General features: G+C 38.6%; 1 protein-coding gene across 3 annotated transcripts in view; it reads left to right on the forward strand.

The window, feature by feature from the left end:
* epb41l4b (erythrocyte membrane protein band 4.1 like 4B) overlaps positions 1–14,415 on the forward strand; it is a 98,871-nt gene extending 84,456 nt beyond the window's left edge. The window contains exons 21-24 of one of the 3 annotated variants that reach the window (XM_057833664.1): positions 1,990–2,110; positions 2,192–2,325; positions 2,401–2,459; positions 8,941–14,415. In XM_057833664.1, the coding sequence (XP_057689647.1) occupies positions 1,990–2,110; positions 2,192–2,325; positions 2,401–2,446 (301 nt within the window). In that variant the 3' untranslated portion in view covers positions 2,447–2,459; positions 8,941–14,415. The remainder of the gene's footprint in view (positions 1–1,989; positions 2,111–2,191; positions 2,326–2,400; positions 2,460–8,940) is intronic. The other 2 variants (XM_057833663.1, XM_057833665.1) reach the window with 2 other exon arrangements.
* The last annotated feature ends 2,586 nt before the right edge of the window (positions 14,416–17,001 follow it).

Below are 17,001 nucleotides of genomic sequence, written 5' to 3' on the forward strand. Positions count from 1 at the left end.
AAGAAACATGCACGCATTCAGCACAACTGCACAATACAGGCCGGTATACAAATACCAGGTAGACACCACACTTCACGTGAGCTACAAGGTATAGGTTAGCTTCCATACAGCAGGACTTATTAAGAAATTTAGTTTATATAGCTTTTCCTCATACACACACATATACTGCATATTAACAGGCTGGTATAGAGGTTAATACTTAGACATATAGTTTTCAAAGTAGGGCTGTCAAACGATTAAAATTTTTAATCAAGTTGATCACAGCTTAAAAATTAATTAATCGTAATTAATCGCAATTAATCGCAATTCAAACCATCTCTAAAATATGCCATATTTTTCTGTAAATTATTGTTGGAATGGAAAGATAAGACAAGACGGAGATATACATTCAACATACTGTACATAAGTACTGTATTTGTTTATTATAACAATAAATCCACAAGACGGAATTAACATTAACATTCTTTCTGTGAAAGGGATCCACGGATAGAAAGACTTGTAATTCTTAAAAGATAAATGTGAGTACAAGTTATAGTAATTTTGATAGTTTGTATATTGTGACTAAATATTGCCATCTTGTGTATTTCTTGAGCTAAACTTAATATTTGAATACAGTATTATTTTGCATAGCTATTTTGATTGGGAATGCCAGATCTCTTTGCATTGAGCGCTTTTCTTTTTGTGAACATTATTTTATTTTTGAGAGATAGGAATATAATTTTTGTTGTGCTTTCACTAAATGATACTGTAGCGACTTAAATGTTCTTAACTGCCCAAATGCATGATGGGAATTTGAGCAACCATGAGTCACAGTGGTTGCTGCAAATGGTATATATTTTCTGCGCTGAGTACAATACATGGTGTTAAGAAAAAGATCATCTCCAGTGATTCTTCCCCATGTCGCCTGTCACAATAGTTATAACAGTTGTGGAAGAGATGCCACTGCTTATTCCATTAAATAGCGCGCGCAACTCCAATAAATGCCTGCATTACCAATTCGCCCTTCTTGGTAATTGGTGGTGCTATGGACCGGCGATTCATGTTGGCTTGTTGTCGTCGGTTGGCTCGGTTCGTCCGAGTTCCTCCTGAGGATGACGGCGGCGTAAATATAAACACCGAGAGGCGTTGGATGGCTTTTTGTGTGTACTTTTATTAACAAAACACAAGCATGTGGGGGACGCAGCACTTGAGCCTGCGCTAACTGCGCACTTTCTCTACTCTCTCGCTCCCTCTCTCGCTCGACCACTTTCTTCCTCACTGCGCAATCTGACAATGCCGGTCACATGAAAATAACAGCGGCCCCCTTGGCGGGTGCCGATAATACCTGCGTCCACTCCACTTGCTTGTCTCTGCCCTTAGCTCTCAATATACCTAAAACGGCGCCATTGTAGTCTGTTCGCGGCAATGCTTGAGTGGGTCATTCCGCGCATGCGTTAACTGTGTTAAATATTTTAACGTGATTCATTTAAAAAATTAATTACCGCCCGTTAACGTGCAGCCCTATTTCAAAGCAGAAGAGAAAGCACTCAACAGCGTCAATGCAACCTGTGTACTGTACAAATGAATGAGCTTGTGTTCCAAACTACGTCACACAATGGATGCAATTAATTATTATGACCACAAGGTGGCAATAACGGACTATAAATTGTCAATTGGCTCATAACACTGGTGACTGTAACCAGCGCAATAAGGTTTTTTTTCATTAAAAACCTGATTCTTTTCACCCGATTCAAATCCTCTGAAAAATGGCGCAAACGGCCCGATTTCCGATCACATGATCCGATAGGGACATCCCTAGTTTGTACACTGACAGATTTCTTGGGGGAAAAAAACCATTGATATTTGGTCAAACCAACCTATATTCTACAGATGATGGCTAAATAATAGAAAAAAGTTCATGTATAAATCTATGCACCTTGAAAAATATGTCAAAATGTGCTTGAGTTCAAAAAATATCTTTAATTTTTCCTTCTTATTGCTCCTTTTTAGTAACCATGAAGATGAAGAGAATCTTCCTGAAGCTCTGGCAGCCATCTCCTGTGAAAGCACGGGGAAATCTGGCTCCAGTAGTTCACTGGACAAACAGATTCAGCCCTCCATTTACCCACAGGTAACATCTTAACATGATTACTTCATAGGGAAGAATGCAGTAGGATTGCCTTTGTATTGTCTGCGGCCATGTGTATTCCAGGTGGATAATGTGCCAACACTGGAAGTGGCTAGTTCATGCTGTGTCTCCCCTTTGCCTTCTCCCCACCTCTCTCCTTCGTGCTACTGTAGTCCCCTCCCTCACTTGGCCCCTTACCTTGCAGCCCATCACGACAGGTAACACACCATCACCCTGTCATTTCCTTTTGGAGCACTTTGTCTGTTTAAGCACTTTCATGTACGTGATCACAGTGAGACACAACTAGCAACCAGAGCCAAGTGTGCAGTTCTACCATAACACCATTTACCTAGTAAGTGTATATTCATACATAGCCATAGTACAGCTAAGTTTATCCTTGCACAGCAGGGAACATGGCCATGACGAGTAAGCTGAATAATATGCAGTGAATATCTCAAGATATGGTGGCGTGGGAACTGAGATGTAGGCCAGTAGCTAATAAAGATAATAGGAGCTCGTGCCCCACAACCTAGCAGCTTTAACTCCAACCTCGACACAGCACCCCTGTGCCGCGATAGCCAATGCAATTTTCATAGCACTCTGGGGTGAGAGAAAACTTGATTTTGACGGTTCTCTCCATTCATCTGGTGTTCGCCAGAAAAAACCCCACCAGGCATTCCTCATCACAGTATCTTTTGGAAATGTGTTCTCACACCGGGTTCTGACAATTTAGTAAAGCCGTACAAATACGCATGTGTGCAGTATAACATTCAAGGGTGGACTGGCATACAGGAATACCAGATTTCCTCGGTGGGCCCGAGTTCAAATGAATGGACCCTAAAATTAGTGCACCCGCATAATCCAAGCAGTAAATGCACTCCAAACGAGAGGCAAGATAGATGACTTCCGGGTGCTCGCATTGTTACTTAAAACACTCTCGACATTCTTAAAATATATAACGCCACCATTGTCTTCATTCAAAAATGAAAAAAGCCATGTGGTGTCACGCCAGTACAATATTATGCGATTCCCCTGAGCAAGAGGTTGTTTTAGTAGATGGTAGGTTACACTTCTCATTTTTGTGGCACTGTAAATCAACAAATCTGAAAAGATGCTGGCCAAGGTTGGTGGAAAATTAGTAGTGGACCTCCCTAACTACTCCCCTGCTCAAAACTATGCATTTTACTCTACCGATATTTAGAAAACCTGAATTAAAAGTCCTGCATTTGAACTTTAATTAGGTTATAGTTCTCATTTATCTGGTACTATAAATCCACAATTTTGAATACGTTCTGGCCTAGGTTGGTAAATATTAGTAGTAGACCTCTCTGACTACTGACTCTGAGTTGCTTATTAAAGTTAACGATGATTGACAGACGTTAAGGTTTGATCTTGCCAGTGATGCATGGAAGTAGAGACTTCAAAGCGCTGCATGCGTCAATCATCGTTTAGCTTGTTAAACAGATTGTCTGGCAACTCATTGTGTCTAAGTGAGCAGCTTGAGTGGATTTGAGTGGACTCTGTCAATGAAGCATTTAATAAAGACAAGCATTTCTCTACTTTATTGTTTTTTTAAAATAATTTGGTGGTACAGACAGGTCTGAGAAAGCAGTTACTGCTCTTGCACCCCTCTTTTATATAAACCGCTGTATTTTAAGCCAAAAGAACTGTTGTGTTCGATAGAACAATATGTTTACATAATGCCATAGCAGTTTCATGGCTCATTAAGCCCCCAAACTATTTTTGAATTTGTCGGTTTTACCCTGGAGACCCCCGTTTACAGACACCGCGCAACCGTTTCTTTTTTTTCTCTTTTTTTTTTTAACTGCTTTTGTTTCAATCCAGTCATTAAAAAAAAGGTAAGTAATTATATTTATTATTCGAAATGTCTATCATTTTTAGCTTAGAATCATTAAATGATGTCTAATATTTTGTTTAGAAAAAAACGACTTTAAAAATGTATTCACTCGCATATTTTAAAATTTTAAACAAATTACGTCACATTGAAAAAAATGGTGTCTGTAAATAGGTCACAGATATCTACCTCATAACTATGGCTTACTTATACATATTTTTTGTTACTGTCGCATTTTCCCCGATATTTTAGATGATAGATAATCGATCCAAACAAATAAAAATTGGGAGGGGGGGAACGTTTGAAAGGGTAAATATTTGAACAAGAAAATTTCGACCACTCCTTGCGATTTCTGCATAGTGACCCTTGTTTTATTACCGTGTTTCACCCATAAAATCCCCAAAACGTCCGGCTGTGGCCATTCACAGCTGTGTCTTAATACTCGGTGATACATGCTACACTGAGTTTTTTTATCGTAATAAGGTAAGTATGCAATATTATCTCGTTAAAATCATGGTGTCTTTAATTATGTTCTCTAATGCTCTCACCTCGAGGTAGGGTTAAGGGGTTTAAAAATGATTATTATTATTTTTTAAATGCCCTCCTGTTCAAAATGTTTCTTCCCCCAGAAAAATGATGTATCACACATGTATATAGGACAATTTGAAATTTGGCCAAATTCGGACTCTCCGAGCGGAACTTCAAGTCACCTGAGTGTTTTCCGCCATACACTAGTCCTTCTCAAAAAATTAGCATATTGTCATAAACTTCATTATTTTCTGTAATGTACTAATAAACATTAGACTTTCATATATTTTAGATTCATTACACACAACTGAAGTAGTTCAAGCCTTTTATTGTTTTAAAATGGATGATTTTGGCAAAAAAGTCAAGAAAAACTAAAAATCCCTATCTAAAAAAAATTTGCATACTTCATCCGACCAATACAAAAAAGTGTTTTTTTAATACAAAAAAAGTCAACCTTCAATTAATTATAACATCTATGCACCATATACTTGGTCAGAAATCCTTTTGCAGAAATGACTGCTTCAATGCGGCATGGCATGGAGGCAATCAGCCTGTCGCACTGCTGAGGTGTTATGGAGGCCCAGGATGCTTCGATAGCGGCCTTAAGCTCATCCACAGTGTTGGGTCTGGTGTCTCTCAACTTCCTCTTCACAATATCCCACAGATTCCCTATGGGGTTCAGGTCAGGAGAGTTGGCAGGCCAATTGAGCACTGTAACGCCATGGTCAGTAAACCATTTACCAGCGATTTTGGTACTGTGAGCAGGTGCCAGGTCGTGCTGAAAAATCAAATCTTCATCTCCATAAACCTTTTCAGCAGATGGAAGCATGAAGTGCTCCAAAATCTCCTAAAAGCTAGCTGCATTGACCCTGCCCTTGATAAAACACAGTAGACCAACACCAGCAGCTGACATGGCACCCCAGACCATCACTGACTATGAGTACTTGACACTGGACTTCAGGCATTTCTATCTCCCCAGTCTTCCTCCAAACTCTGGTACCTTGATTTCCGAATGACATGCAAAATTTGCTTTCATCTGAAAAAAGTACTTTGGACCACTGAGCAACAGTCCAGTGTGGCTTCTCTGTGGCCCAGGTCAGGCGCTTCTGCCGCTGTTTCAGGTTCAGAAGTGGCTTGACCTAGGGAATGCGGCACCTGTAGTCCGTTTACAGCACACGCCTGTGGATGTTTCTACTCCAGACTCAGTCCACTGTTTCTGCAGGTCCCCCAAGGTCTGGAATCGGCCCTTCTCCACAATCTTTCTCAGGGTGCAGTCACCTCTTCTGGTTGTGCAGCGTTTCCTGCCACACTTTTTCCTTCCCACAGACTTCCCAGTGAGGTGCCTTGATACAGCACTCTAGGAACAGGCTATTCGCTCAGAAATTTCTTTCTGTGTCTTAGCCTCTTGCTTGAGGGTGTCAATGATGGCCTTCTGGACAGCAGTCAGGTCGGCAGTCTTGCCCATGATTGCGGTTTTGAGTAATGAACCAGGCCGGGAGTTTTTAAAAGCCTCAGGAATCTTTCGCAGGGATTTTGAGTTAATTCATTGATTCAGATGATTAGGTTAGTAGCTTCTTTAGAGTACCTTTTCATGATATGCTATTTTTTTTGAGATAGGGATTTTTGTTTTTTCTTGACTTTTTTAATATTAAAACAATAAAAGGCTTGAACTACTTCAGTTGTACAGTATGTTGACTATCGCATGTATCGCTAAGTGTTGAGACACAGCTGTGAGTGGCCACAGCCGGATTTTGGGGGGATTTTAACGGGTGAAACATGGTAATATAACAAGGGTCGCGATGCAGAAATCACAGACATCAAGGAGTGGTCGAGATTTTCTTTTTCATTGTTTACCCTTTTAAATGTTTTTTTTTTTTTTTTTTTTTTAAATTTATCTTTTTTTGGATCGATTATTTATCATCTAACATATCGGAGAAAATGTAGCTGTAACAAAAAAATGCAATTAAACGATAGTTATGAGGTAGATATCCGTGACTTTTTTACAGTGGCCATTTTTTTCTTTGTGACATAATTTGTTTAAAAGTTTAAAATATGTGAGTGAATAATTTTTTTAAAGTTGTTTTTTTTTTTAAACGCAATATGAGACATCAATTAATGATTGTAAGCTAAAAACGACAGACATTTTGAATAATAAATATAATTAATTACCTTCGTTTTATGGCTGGGTTGAAACAAAGCGGTTGCACGACGTCTGTAAACGGGGGTTTTCAGGGTAAAACGGACAAATTAAAAATAGTTTGGGGGCTTAATGCGCCATGAATCTGCTATGGCAGCATATAGACATATTATTCTATCAAACACAACAGTTCTTTTGGCTTAAAATACAGCAGTTTCTTTTAAAGAGGAGTGCAAGAGAAGAAACTGCTTTTTCAGTCTTGTCTGTGTTTTCCGCCATATACAGTGCCTTGCAAAAGTATTCGGCCCCCTTGAATCTTGCAACCTTTCGCCACAAGTTCAGAAGTTCAGTGAGGATCTCTGAATGATCCAATGTTGTCCTAAATGACCGATGATGATAAATAGAATCCACCTGTGTGTAATCAAGTCTCCGTATAAATGCACCTGCTCTGTGATAGTCTCAGGGTTCTGTTTAAAGTGCAGAGAGCATTATGAAAACCATGGAACACACCAGGCAGGTCCGAGATACTGTTGTGGAGAAGTTTAAAGCCGGATTTGGATACAAAAAGATTTCCCAAGCTTTAAACATCTCAAGGAGCACTGTGCAAGCCATCATATTGAAATGGAATGAGCATCAGACCACTTCAAATCTACCAAGACCCGACCGTCCTTCCAAACTTTCTTCTCAAACAAGGAGAAAACTGATCAGAGATGCAGCCAAGAGGCCCATGATCACTCTGGATGAACTGCAGAGATCTACAGCTGAGGTGGGAGAGTCTGTCCATAGGACAACAATCAGTCGTACACTGCACAAATCTGGCCTTTATGGAAGAGTGGCAAGAAGAAAGTCATTTCTCAAAGATATCCATAAAAAGTCTCGTTTAAAGTTTGCCACAAGCCACCTGGGAGACACACCAAACAGCTCTGGTCAGATGAAACCAAAATTGAACTTTTTGGCCACAATGCAAAACGATATGTTTGGCGTAAAAGCAACACAGCTCATCACCCTGAACACACCATCCCCACTGTCAAACATGGTGGTGGCAGCATCATGGTTTTGGCCTGCTTTTCTTCAGCAGGGACAGGGAAGATGGTTAAAATTGACGGGACGATGGATGCAGCCAAATACAGGAACATTCTGGAAGAAAACCTGTTGGTATCTGCACAAGACCTGAGACTGGGACGGAGATTTATCTTCCAACAGGACAATGATCCAAAACATAAAGCCAAATCTACAATGCAATGGTTCAAAAATAAATGTATCCAGGTGTTAGAATGGCCAAGTCAAAGTCCTGAATCCAATCGAGAATCTGTGGAAAGAGCTGAAGACTGCTGTTCACAAACACTCTCCATCCAACCTCACTGAGCTCGAGCTGTTTTGCAAGGAAGAATGGGCAAGAATGTCAGTCTCTCGATGTGCAAAACTGATAGAAACATATCCCAAGCGACTTGCAGCTGTAATTGGAGCAAAAGGTGGCGCTACAAAGTATTAACGCAAGGGGGCCGAATAATATTGCACACCCCACTTTTCAGTTTTTTATTTGTTAAAAAAGTTTAAATTATCCAATAAATTTTGTTCCACTTCACGATTGTGTCCCACTTGTTGTTGATTCTTGACAAAAAAATTAAATTTCATATCTTTATGTTTGAAGCCTGAAATGTGGCGAAAGGTTGCAAGGTTCAAGGGGGCCGAATACTTTTGCAAGGCACTATATATATATATATATATATTATGTTGTATGTATATGTATATTATGTTGTTGTTTTTTTAATTATACTTTGGGGGGGGAAAGTGAAAAAATATATCTTATATGTATTTCTTTCCAATGCTAAATCTGAATAAATACATTGAACAAAAAGAACAAAAAAACTGCAGTTTTTCACTAACCGGCTTCTGGTTCCCGTTAACCGCGAAAAATTAGGGATCCCTGTAATAAGGAAGAGAGTCTTTTTTCTTTTCTTTTTTTTTTTTTAAAAAAACGTTTATTAATTCTCGTGACAGTGTAAACACCTCGTGTGATGTCACACTCTGGGGCCAAAGCTCTTGTACCTCAGTGAGGCAGGCACACTTTCGATTGGGACTGTATCAAAACCACTGGACAGATAGGGACGATTGGTTGCTAGTGCGTTTCAAGTGATTACAGATAGCAAGTCTGATCTCTCAAACTGGATTTTGTCTGGTAGGGCATTTTAAAATTGATTGTAAATATAGCTAAGGTAAGTGTTAAGTGTAAGTGTCTAAAATAGGTGTTAGGGTTATTTGGAAATCGATATAATTATTATTACTTTATATTTATGTGTGTGCTTTTTTTAGTGGAGAGGAAGTGAGGCTGGACAGAGAGAAGATCCTGCGAGCGCTCTTGATGACCGAGCTCTGAGTAAACATCTCATGCCGTCTTGACGTGGAAGCAAAAGGAGACCTAAAGGCGCATTTTTGTTCTTTTTTTTTTTCCAATTTGCATACATGATGCAAAAATAGGAACATAGAGAATCAATATGAAAAATTTGCTCTTTAAATGCTGCGTTTTTGTGATATAAAAATGTCACCTAGACAAATCAGTCAAAAATTTTGAATTTAACCTCTTAATTATTTTGGTAGAGGTTACAATTATGAGGGGAACATATTCATCTTGGTCTCATTTTTGATACTGTATCACAGAAACCTGGGGTGTGTAGACTTATTGTAGTCATTGCATTGAACTTGAATGTACTTGACTTATTCCAAGAGAATAACATTTTTATTGCGCCTGAGGCAAGAAATGGATGTTCAACTTAGCATACACTGCATATCCAAGTATAGCTTTGTCAACTTTATACTGTACTCTTATAGACAAAAAATTTTTGGATACTGGGCTGTTCCACCTCCATCTTTGTTCTAGCTGATCCCAAAGGCGTTAAATGAGATTCTCTTCCGCACAAAATCACCCAAGCATGCCTTTTTCTTATGGACCCTTCTTCGTTGACTTCCCCAACCTGCTTTCCAGTTTCAATTATCCAACAGGGCTTGGAATTTGGGGGTATTATCTCATCCATTGAGTGTATTTTTCAAATAAGCAGCTGAAGTCCAAGCCATTTTGTCCAGATTGTGTTGCATGCGCTTTCTAAAAAGTGTCAACATCATCCATTAAAGTTCACTACTCCTTCTATGTTTTCGTTCCTCTCAGAAATTTAAGGAATGTTTTATTGGGATATTATATACGACCCATAAAAGTATTGGTTGGTTGGTTTATTAAGAATCAAAGGAACTTCTACTGTAAGTTATTAAAGTATATATTAATATCTTGCAATGTACTACGATCATTTCTTGAGTTTCAAATGTATGTTGTATTTTTTAAATGTATTATTGCTATAAAGAAAAAGCAAAGTACAGTGGTACCTCTACTTACGAATGTCTCTACATACAGAATTTTCAGGTTACATAAGCCTCAACGGGAAACTATTGCCTCTTGTTTCAGGATACGAAAAGCAAAGCAGTTCCCAGAGTTTCCTGAACATAACATAATTATAGCTGCTCTGCTATTGGCTATTGCCTAGCATCTTCCTGGCATTCAATTGGCTAAGAAGGGCCTCTACTGCATGTGTATGTGTATCCAATCATCCTCTTCATTCGCTCCTCTGGCGATGAGGTGTTCCGACAGCTTTACGTAAGTGTATTAACTTTTATTCTTTGTTTTTTTTACATGCCGTAGTTTTCGGACTATACAACACACCTGAGTATAAGTCGCACCAGCCAAAAAATGTGCAATGAAAAGGTTAAAAAACATATATAAGTCGCACCAGCGTATATGTCGCATTTTGGGGGGGAAATGTATCTGATAGAATCCAGCACCAAGAACAGACATGTCATCTTGAAAGGCAATTTAAAATACAATAGAGAACAACAGGCTGAATAGGTTATGGTATACTAACATAACATGACGCTAGAATTTAAATCGGGCCTAAAAAATCCAGCCCGAACGGACCGTGGGTATTAAAGCCCGACGCGAACCGAGCCTGATCAATTAACTTGATTTGCTTGCCAAGCCCAAAAAAACTCAATTTTATGTTTTATTTGTAGGCACGAGCCCGAAAAAAAAACAAAATTATATGTTTTATTTGTGAGGACTCAGACGAAGGAGGAAATGCGGGGATGCGATGCATGGTTGCGTTTTGTTTGATCACGTTTGTGACGATGCCAGTGCACATATGCATAATGATAACAAATTAAAGCCTGTCTTTTGTAACGAATTCTCCCAGTTAAACAAGACTGTAAGATGGATATTCAATAAACATTTATATCTTTTATATTTGCGTGTCTGTTCTAATAGGCGGATAGTGGATTTGACATTTATTTTAATCTCCTCTAGTTGGCAGAAAAAAACGTTTCTCAATGTTTAAATAGTCTACATATTTTTATGATCATTATAAATGCATTTACACAACGAAATAACGCTGGAAAAGTTCGTTAAATATATTTCTCATGAGACCAAAGTGTTACATTCGTTTACATTCAGCGAGGCCAACACAGGTTTCCGTATCTTCAACAATCAATTTGAATCCTTTCCATATCCCACTCCTACCGCAGTTGTTTGCTTTTCAATTCCCCTTTCTTTAGTTTGTTTTTCACTCCTTTAGCTGTTCCATATCGAAAAGGAAATACCAGGATGCTTGCGGAGGGGAAGATTGAAAAGAGAGCGTGGCCACTGCGTTCACGTGCGCAGGAATGCACAGCACCTTCTCTGTTTTATCCAAATTATTTATTTTATTTAACATCCATACATCGTTTTGGTATGAATATATAAATATATATTCATTTATTAAAAAGTTAGCGAGAGTGAAGTCGGCCCGGCCCGACCGTAAATAATCACACATAAATCGCTCCAGAGTATAAGACGCACCCTGTGCCAAACTATGAATAAAAACTGATTTATAGTCCGAAAAATACGGTAATGCACAACTCTCATTTTACGTTTATTGTGCAATAATTTAATTGTAACATGTATTTATTGTATGTTTTTGATGCATTTTTATGTTTTATAAAAGATTTATGTCTGAATTTTGGGGGGCTTAGAACAGATTAGGGTGGGGGTCAGCAACCCGAGGCTCTGGAGCTGCCCTAGTGGAGCTATTTCAAAAATGTTTGAATATGGCAAAAAATGGGGGAGGGTGATATATTTTTACTTTCATTTTGCTTTAGGTTCATTCTAATTCATTAATTTTGTCATGAAGTCAAACGAGGCAGCATCATACAATGGAGTGTGTGTCATCCTCTATAGAATGGGAAAATGGGGAAAAATAAACATTTACCATATTTTCCGCAATATAAGGCGCATCAGCGTATAAGGCGCACCTTCAATGAATGGCCTATTTTAAAGACATTTTCATGTATACGGCGCACTGCATTACAAGGCACAGTAGTAGTAGTAGTTAGGGATGGGAATCGAAATCCAATTCCATTTCGGAACCGGTTCCGAGTGTTTCGAGGCCTCGACATCATAATGAAAAAGCCTTAACGATCCCTAAAGACGCATATTGCGTCGTGACGTGTCTTGTTGTCCAGACGCATCAAACTAGCATGGCGCCAAGAACCACTCGCTCCAAAGTTTGGCTACACTTCACCAGGAAAAAGGGTGAAAATGAAAGGTTACGATAGTTTAGCACGAGCGTTGCCGCCGTAAACATAACAATGACAGCACGTAGGTTCGAACGCTCGAAAGTGTGTCTTCACTTCACGAGGAAAAATTACAACAAAGCGACTTGCAGTCATTGCGAGATGGAAATAACTGCATCGGGAGGGAATAGACTGCACTGTCCTCAACGAGACACTAAGGCTCAGTCCTGGCTATACAGCTAGCTAAAATCCCAAATGACGATGCAGAAGACGTTGGTATAATTTGCTGACTTTATTCAACCATCACTTGAAACTAAAAATAGAAATGAAACAAATCAATTTCGTCCCCAATAACAAACAGGATTGCATCAACGTAAATCAGCGATGATTAGCTGCTAACACAGTAATAACAGTTAGCATGCGTTCGCTAGCATTAGCACATCGTTTAAACCACTACACAACTGGATTTAAGTATCCGATCGCGAGTGGAAACACACAACAACAACACAGAAGATGATACATACAGGCGTTGGCTCTTTAGATATTTTACAAACATTAACAAAGAACGTAGGCTCATGGCAGTGTTTCCCTTTCTCACTAACTCTCTCACTTGCTTGGATGCAGCATTTCTTCTTCTTCACGTGAGCGCGTTCTTCTTCGCGTGAGGAAGCGCAAGGGCGCCACCACTTGAGCGTGAAAGCGCCATAAAAACTAAAAGGCATGCATTTCAATATACTAGTAAATAAAAACAGGGGTCCCCAAACTACGGCCCGCGGCTCCATATTTGGTCCGACCCCCTGAACAATTTCAGAGAGCATTTTGAATTTTTTTTGTTTTTTTCTCCCTCAGTAGTGTTATTTATTTCCTGGCCTTTTTCAGTGAAGAACTCACAGAGGGTTATTTGGTTATTATCTATTTAATTAATAGTGCTATTATTATTTATTATTATTATATTATATTATACTATTATTTTTATTTTATTTACTTTTGTTCCGTGAAGAATCCACAGAGGGTTATTTGATTGTGGCTTTCTGAAAAACAATATTTTTTTTTACATTTACGCACTCCTGCAATCGTCACACTTTTTCTGTTACAAACTGACCCCGGCCTCTCATCAGAGAAGGGAAAAGTTATGTGGCCCTCACAGGAAAAAGTTTGGGGACATTGCCAAAGACAGAACAATAACCTATATGCCAAAATATACCAATATTTTTTATTTCTATTAGAAAAATGTTTCAGTAAAATGTTACACATTCTTATGCATTTGCCACTTATTGCCACAGTTAACATTTAGGCTTTGGGCCTCTTTTGACCTCGTTGTGAGTTTGTAAGGTTGTGACTTCTGATTAAACAAACTTGATGCCAATCAAAATGTTTGTTCTTCTTTTTCCTGAAATTAGAATCGATAAGAGAGTTGATAAAGAATCGAATCGTTAAGCAATATCGATAATGGAATCGGAATCGTAAAAATCGTATCAATTCCCATCCCTAGCAGTTGTAGTAGAAGACGTTGCGTTATGCATCCACAAGATGGAGTTGAGCTAAATGGAATGTCATGCTATGATTAACCAATATTGATCCATATGTAAGGCGCATCGTATCATAAGGCGCACTGTCGGCTTTTGAGAAAATTTATGGCTTTCAGTTGCGGCTTATTGTGCGGAAATACGATAATCATGAAAGCTCATAAAGTATTTGAAGCCAACGTAGTCATTTTGATAGTAGGATAATATAGCTAATATAGATAAATACAGCATATGTGTTGCCTTCGTTATAAGGCTTTCATATTTTTGTGGCTCCAGACATGTTTTTTTTTTGTTTTGCTCCAACATATAGCTCTTTCAACAATTTGGGTTGCCGACCCCCGGATTAGGGTATTTACATGGAAAACGCGTCTCTACTGACAGATTTTTCAGTTTGAGAAACTACTTCCACAACCAATTAATTTAGTAAGTAGAGGTACCACTGTATGTATACAACAGATTTTGCAAATCAATAAAGTTTATTTCCTTGAGAAACATTATCCCAAAGAGATCTTAATCAAGTGAAAAATAAAAATGATGAATTATTTATTATGAGGTTGTATAAATACTACTGTCTGAATCTTATGGTTAGAATGTGATTTCAGTGGTTAACAATTTGTTGCATTGATGCAAACTTTTGTTCCTATATGATTTTGGGATGATAATAATCCAGATTTGACCTTGACCCCCACCCCCCCCCAAAGCTCTCTTGTTCAGAAATAGGATAAATAGCTGGCACTGTAAAAAAAAAAAAAAAGAAAAAATTTAAAAATCATAAAAGTAACAAAATATAGCAAAATAATAATGACGTTCCATGTTTTAGACAACTGCAGACACAGGAGAACAACAATAGGACAAGCAAGCGTTCTGAAATTTATGCTAAGGGCTGAAAATTTAAAATGGCATTGATTGAAAATATATGAAGAAACTGATAAAAATGCCGATTGAATGAAATGTAAAGCATACAGGGAAGAAAACTGACGACAGCTTTGGACTCTGTGACCAAAAATTGTATAGAATAAGTTTTTAAAAAAAAAAAAAAAGGCCGAAAATTCGGTGCTGAAAACTTTTGGCCAAAAACAGCTAAAATTACATTTTCAGTTTTCGGCTAAAAGACCGAAAGTTTACCACCGAAAAGTGTGGAGAACCTTAGTCCTCTTCTGATAACGTCAAAACACGGTGAGAAGCAAAACTACCGGCTCACAGCCAACATGTCTGCAGTTTAGAAGTATTTTGAGGTATCTAATAAATATCTAAATTACTAAAGGAAAATAAATAATGCTTCATAGCTGCTACACTGCAGAAACACACCTCCTTAAAACTAGTTAAATTTCCTTGTTTTCAGTGTGACTCTACTAGAAATACAACTTAATATGCTAATAATATTCTTCAAGCAACACAAGGTAACTTTCAACCTTTATAAAGTATTTTCATAACATTAGTGATAATACGTCGACTGACAACTAGTTAAATGACACCTGTTTTATATCTTGAGGGGGTCTGAATCGCTTTCACTGTTGATGATTTTACAACACTGTGCGGGTGTGCGCTGGTCCGCATTGGAAACGCAGTCTTCCTCACGGCAAAACACTACCGCTTTTGTCCACCGGCGTCGCTAAAATGACCAAAACTGAAAAGTTATCAAGTGTTGCTTTAAGTTATAAGATCAAGTGAAAATATACATTTCTACTTATTGATTTAACCCTTTATAGCCATATGTATCACATTTGATACTTAGAATCGCTTGGTTTTGAAATTCTCAGAATTTTGAAATCTCTTTTCAAAAAATTAATGGATGCAAATCAACACAAGCACCTGCAGTTTCCATCAGAAAAAAGTCTGCATTTAGCAAAGATTATGGATATTAAAGTGCATGTGACACGAAAAAGCATGTTTATTTCATAATACACGCGGTATTTTATGCTCCTGAATGATATGGACCAATTGGATATGTGTGGAAGCGATCGTTATATTTATTTAGTTTTTTTAATCCCACCTCATGAAAATGAGTGACTTCCTTCTTTGGTCTTGCATTGAGGAGGAGGGCACTGCGACGTGTACGGGTGAAGGCGTCCTCTTCACTAATCAGCGTACTGTTGTGTATGCGGACTAAGGATTCTGCTGATTTTGCGGATTAATACGTTTATTTTTTGCCTTACGCCAGCCAAACGGCTGCAGAAAAATCTTGCTTTATGAGGGAGAGGCATGTGCGCCTTTTTGGAGTTTCAAAAGGTTCCCATTCACCGACGACTCAGTGACGTGCGGTCAGGGGAGGCAGGTGAGGCAGAGCCTCACCTGTCATTATGACAAAAAAATAATTATAGCATCAAATTTATATTAATATTTGTCCATTGCTCTTTATGTATGACTCATTTCAAACATTTTTTATAGTCAAAATCGCTGAATTTGCCCATTTCCTGTTCAAATAACGAAATGAAACGAGAGGTGCGGCAGCAACGAGTAAAGCCTCACCTCTGATTGCGCAATCCATAACAAACTGGGTTGATACATGGAATTGGAGCGTGCTGGTTGCCGTACATCTGCATGTCGCCATTATAATGTTTCCAGATACGTTTATTTGACCTGATTTTCCACAGTCTGGCTAATGTCTTTAACCCTTAAAGTTTAATTTTTGTTAGCGACATATTTAGTTTTGCTGATGGGAAATAAAACCGCAGTGAAAAGGCACAGCTTGCGGCAGATAGTACTCTGCCGCACTGAAAGGGGGCGTACGTGAAACTTGGCTTTCCGTCAAAAGTGGACGCGATTAACAACACCGGAGCTAAAAGGTTTGCTTCAAACTACGGGACAGAAGATAACTCGCGCTTTTCAAACGGACTGGTACACCCGAAAAGACTGGCTATGTGGCTGTCCTTCGAAAAAATAAGCTTTGCTGCTTTCCCTGCCTTTTTTTCTCAATTTGTGCCAATGTCTGGACTAACACGAGATATTGTGACATTAAAAAACTACCACGAAGCCTCAGCAAACACGAGAGCTCGACCATTCACATTCAAAGCCTGATTGCTTTAAAAACATTTGGAAGCTCAAGGATCGATTTGGCTTTGACGAACAGCGGAAGCTCAACGGTAGCATCCAGAATGCTAAGGTAAAGAGTTTGAAATACCTCATTAATGCAACCTGCATCCTAGCTAAACAGGAGTTAACATTTCGTGGTAACGATGAGCGTGTTAACTCTTCTAAACGTGGCATATATGTAGAACGATTACATGGTTTTGCTAAGAAAGATGAAAGGTTAGCTAGA

The sequence above is a fragment of the Corythoichthys intestinalis genome, chromosome 4 (assembly GCF_030265065.1).
Source record: "Corythoichthys intestinalis isolate RoL2023-P3 chromosome 4, ASM3026506v1, whole genome shotgun sequence".
Lineage (NCBI taxonomy): Eukaryota > Metazoa > Chordata > Actinopteri > Syngnathiformes > Syngnathidae > Corythoichthys > Corythoichthys intestinalis.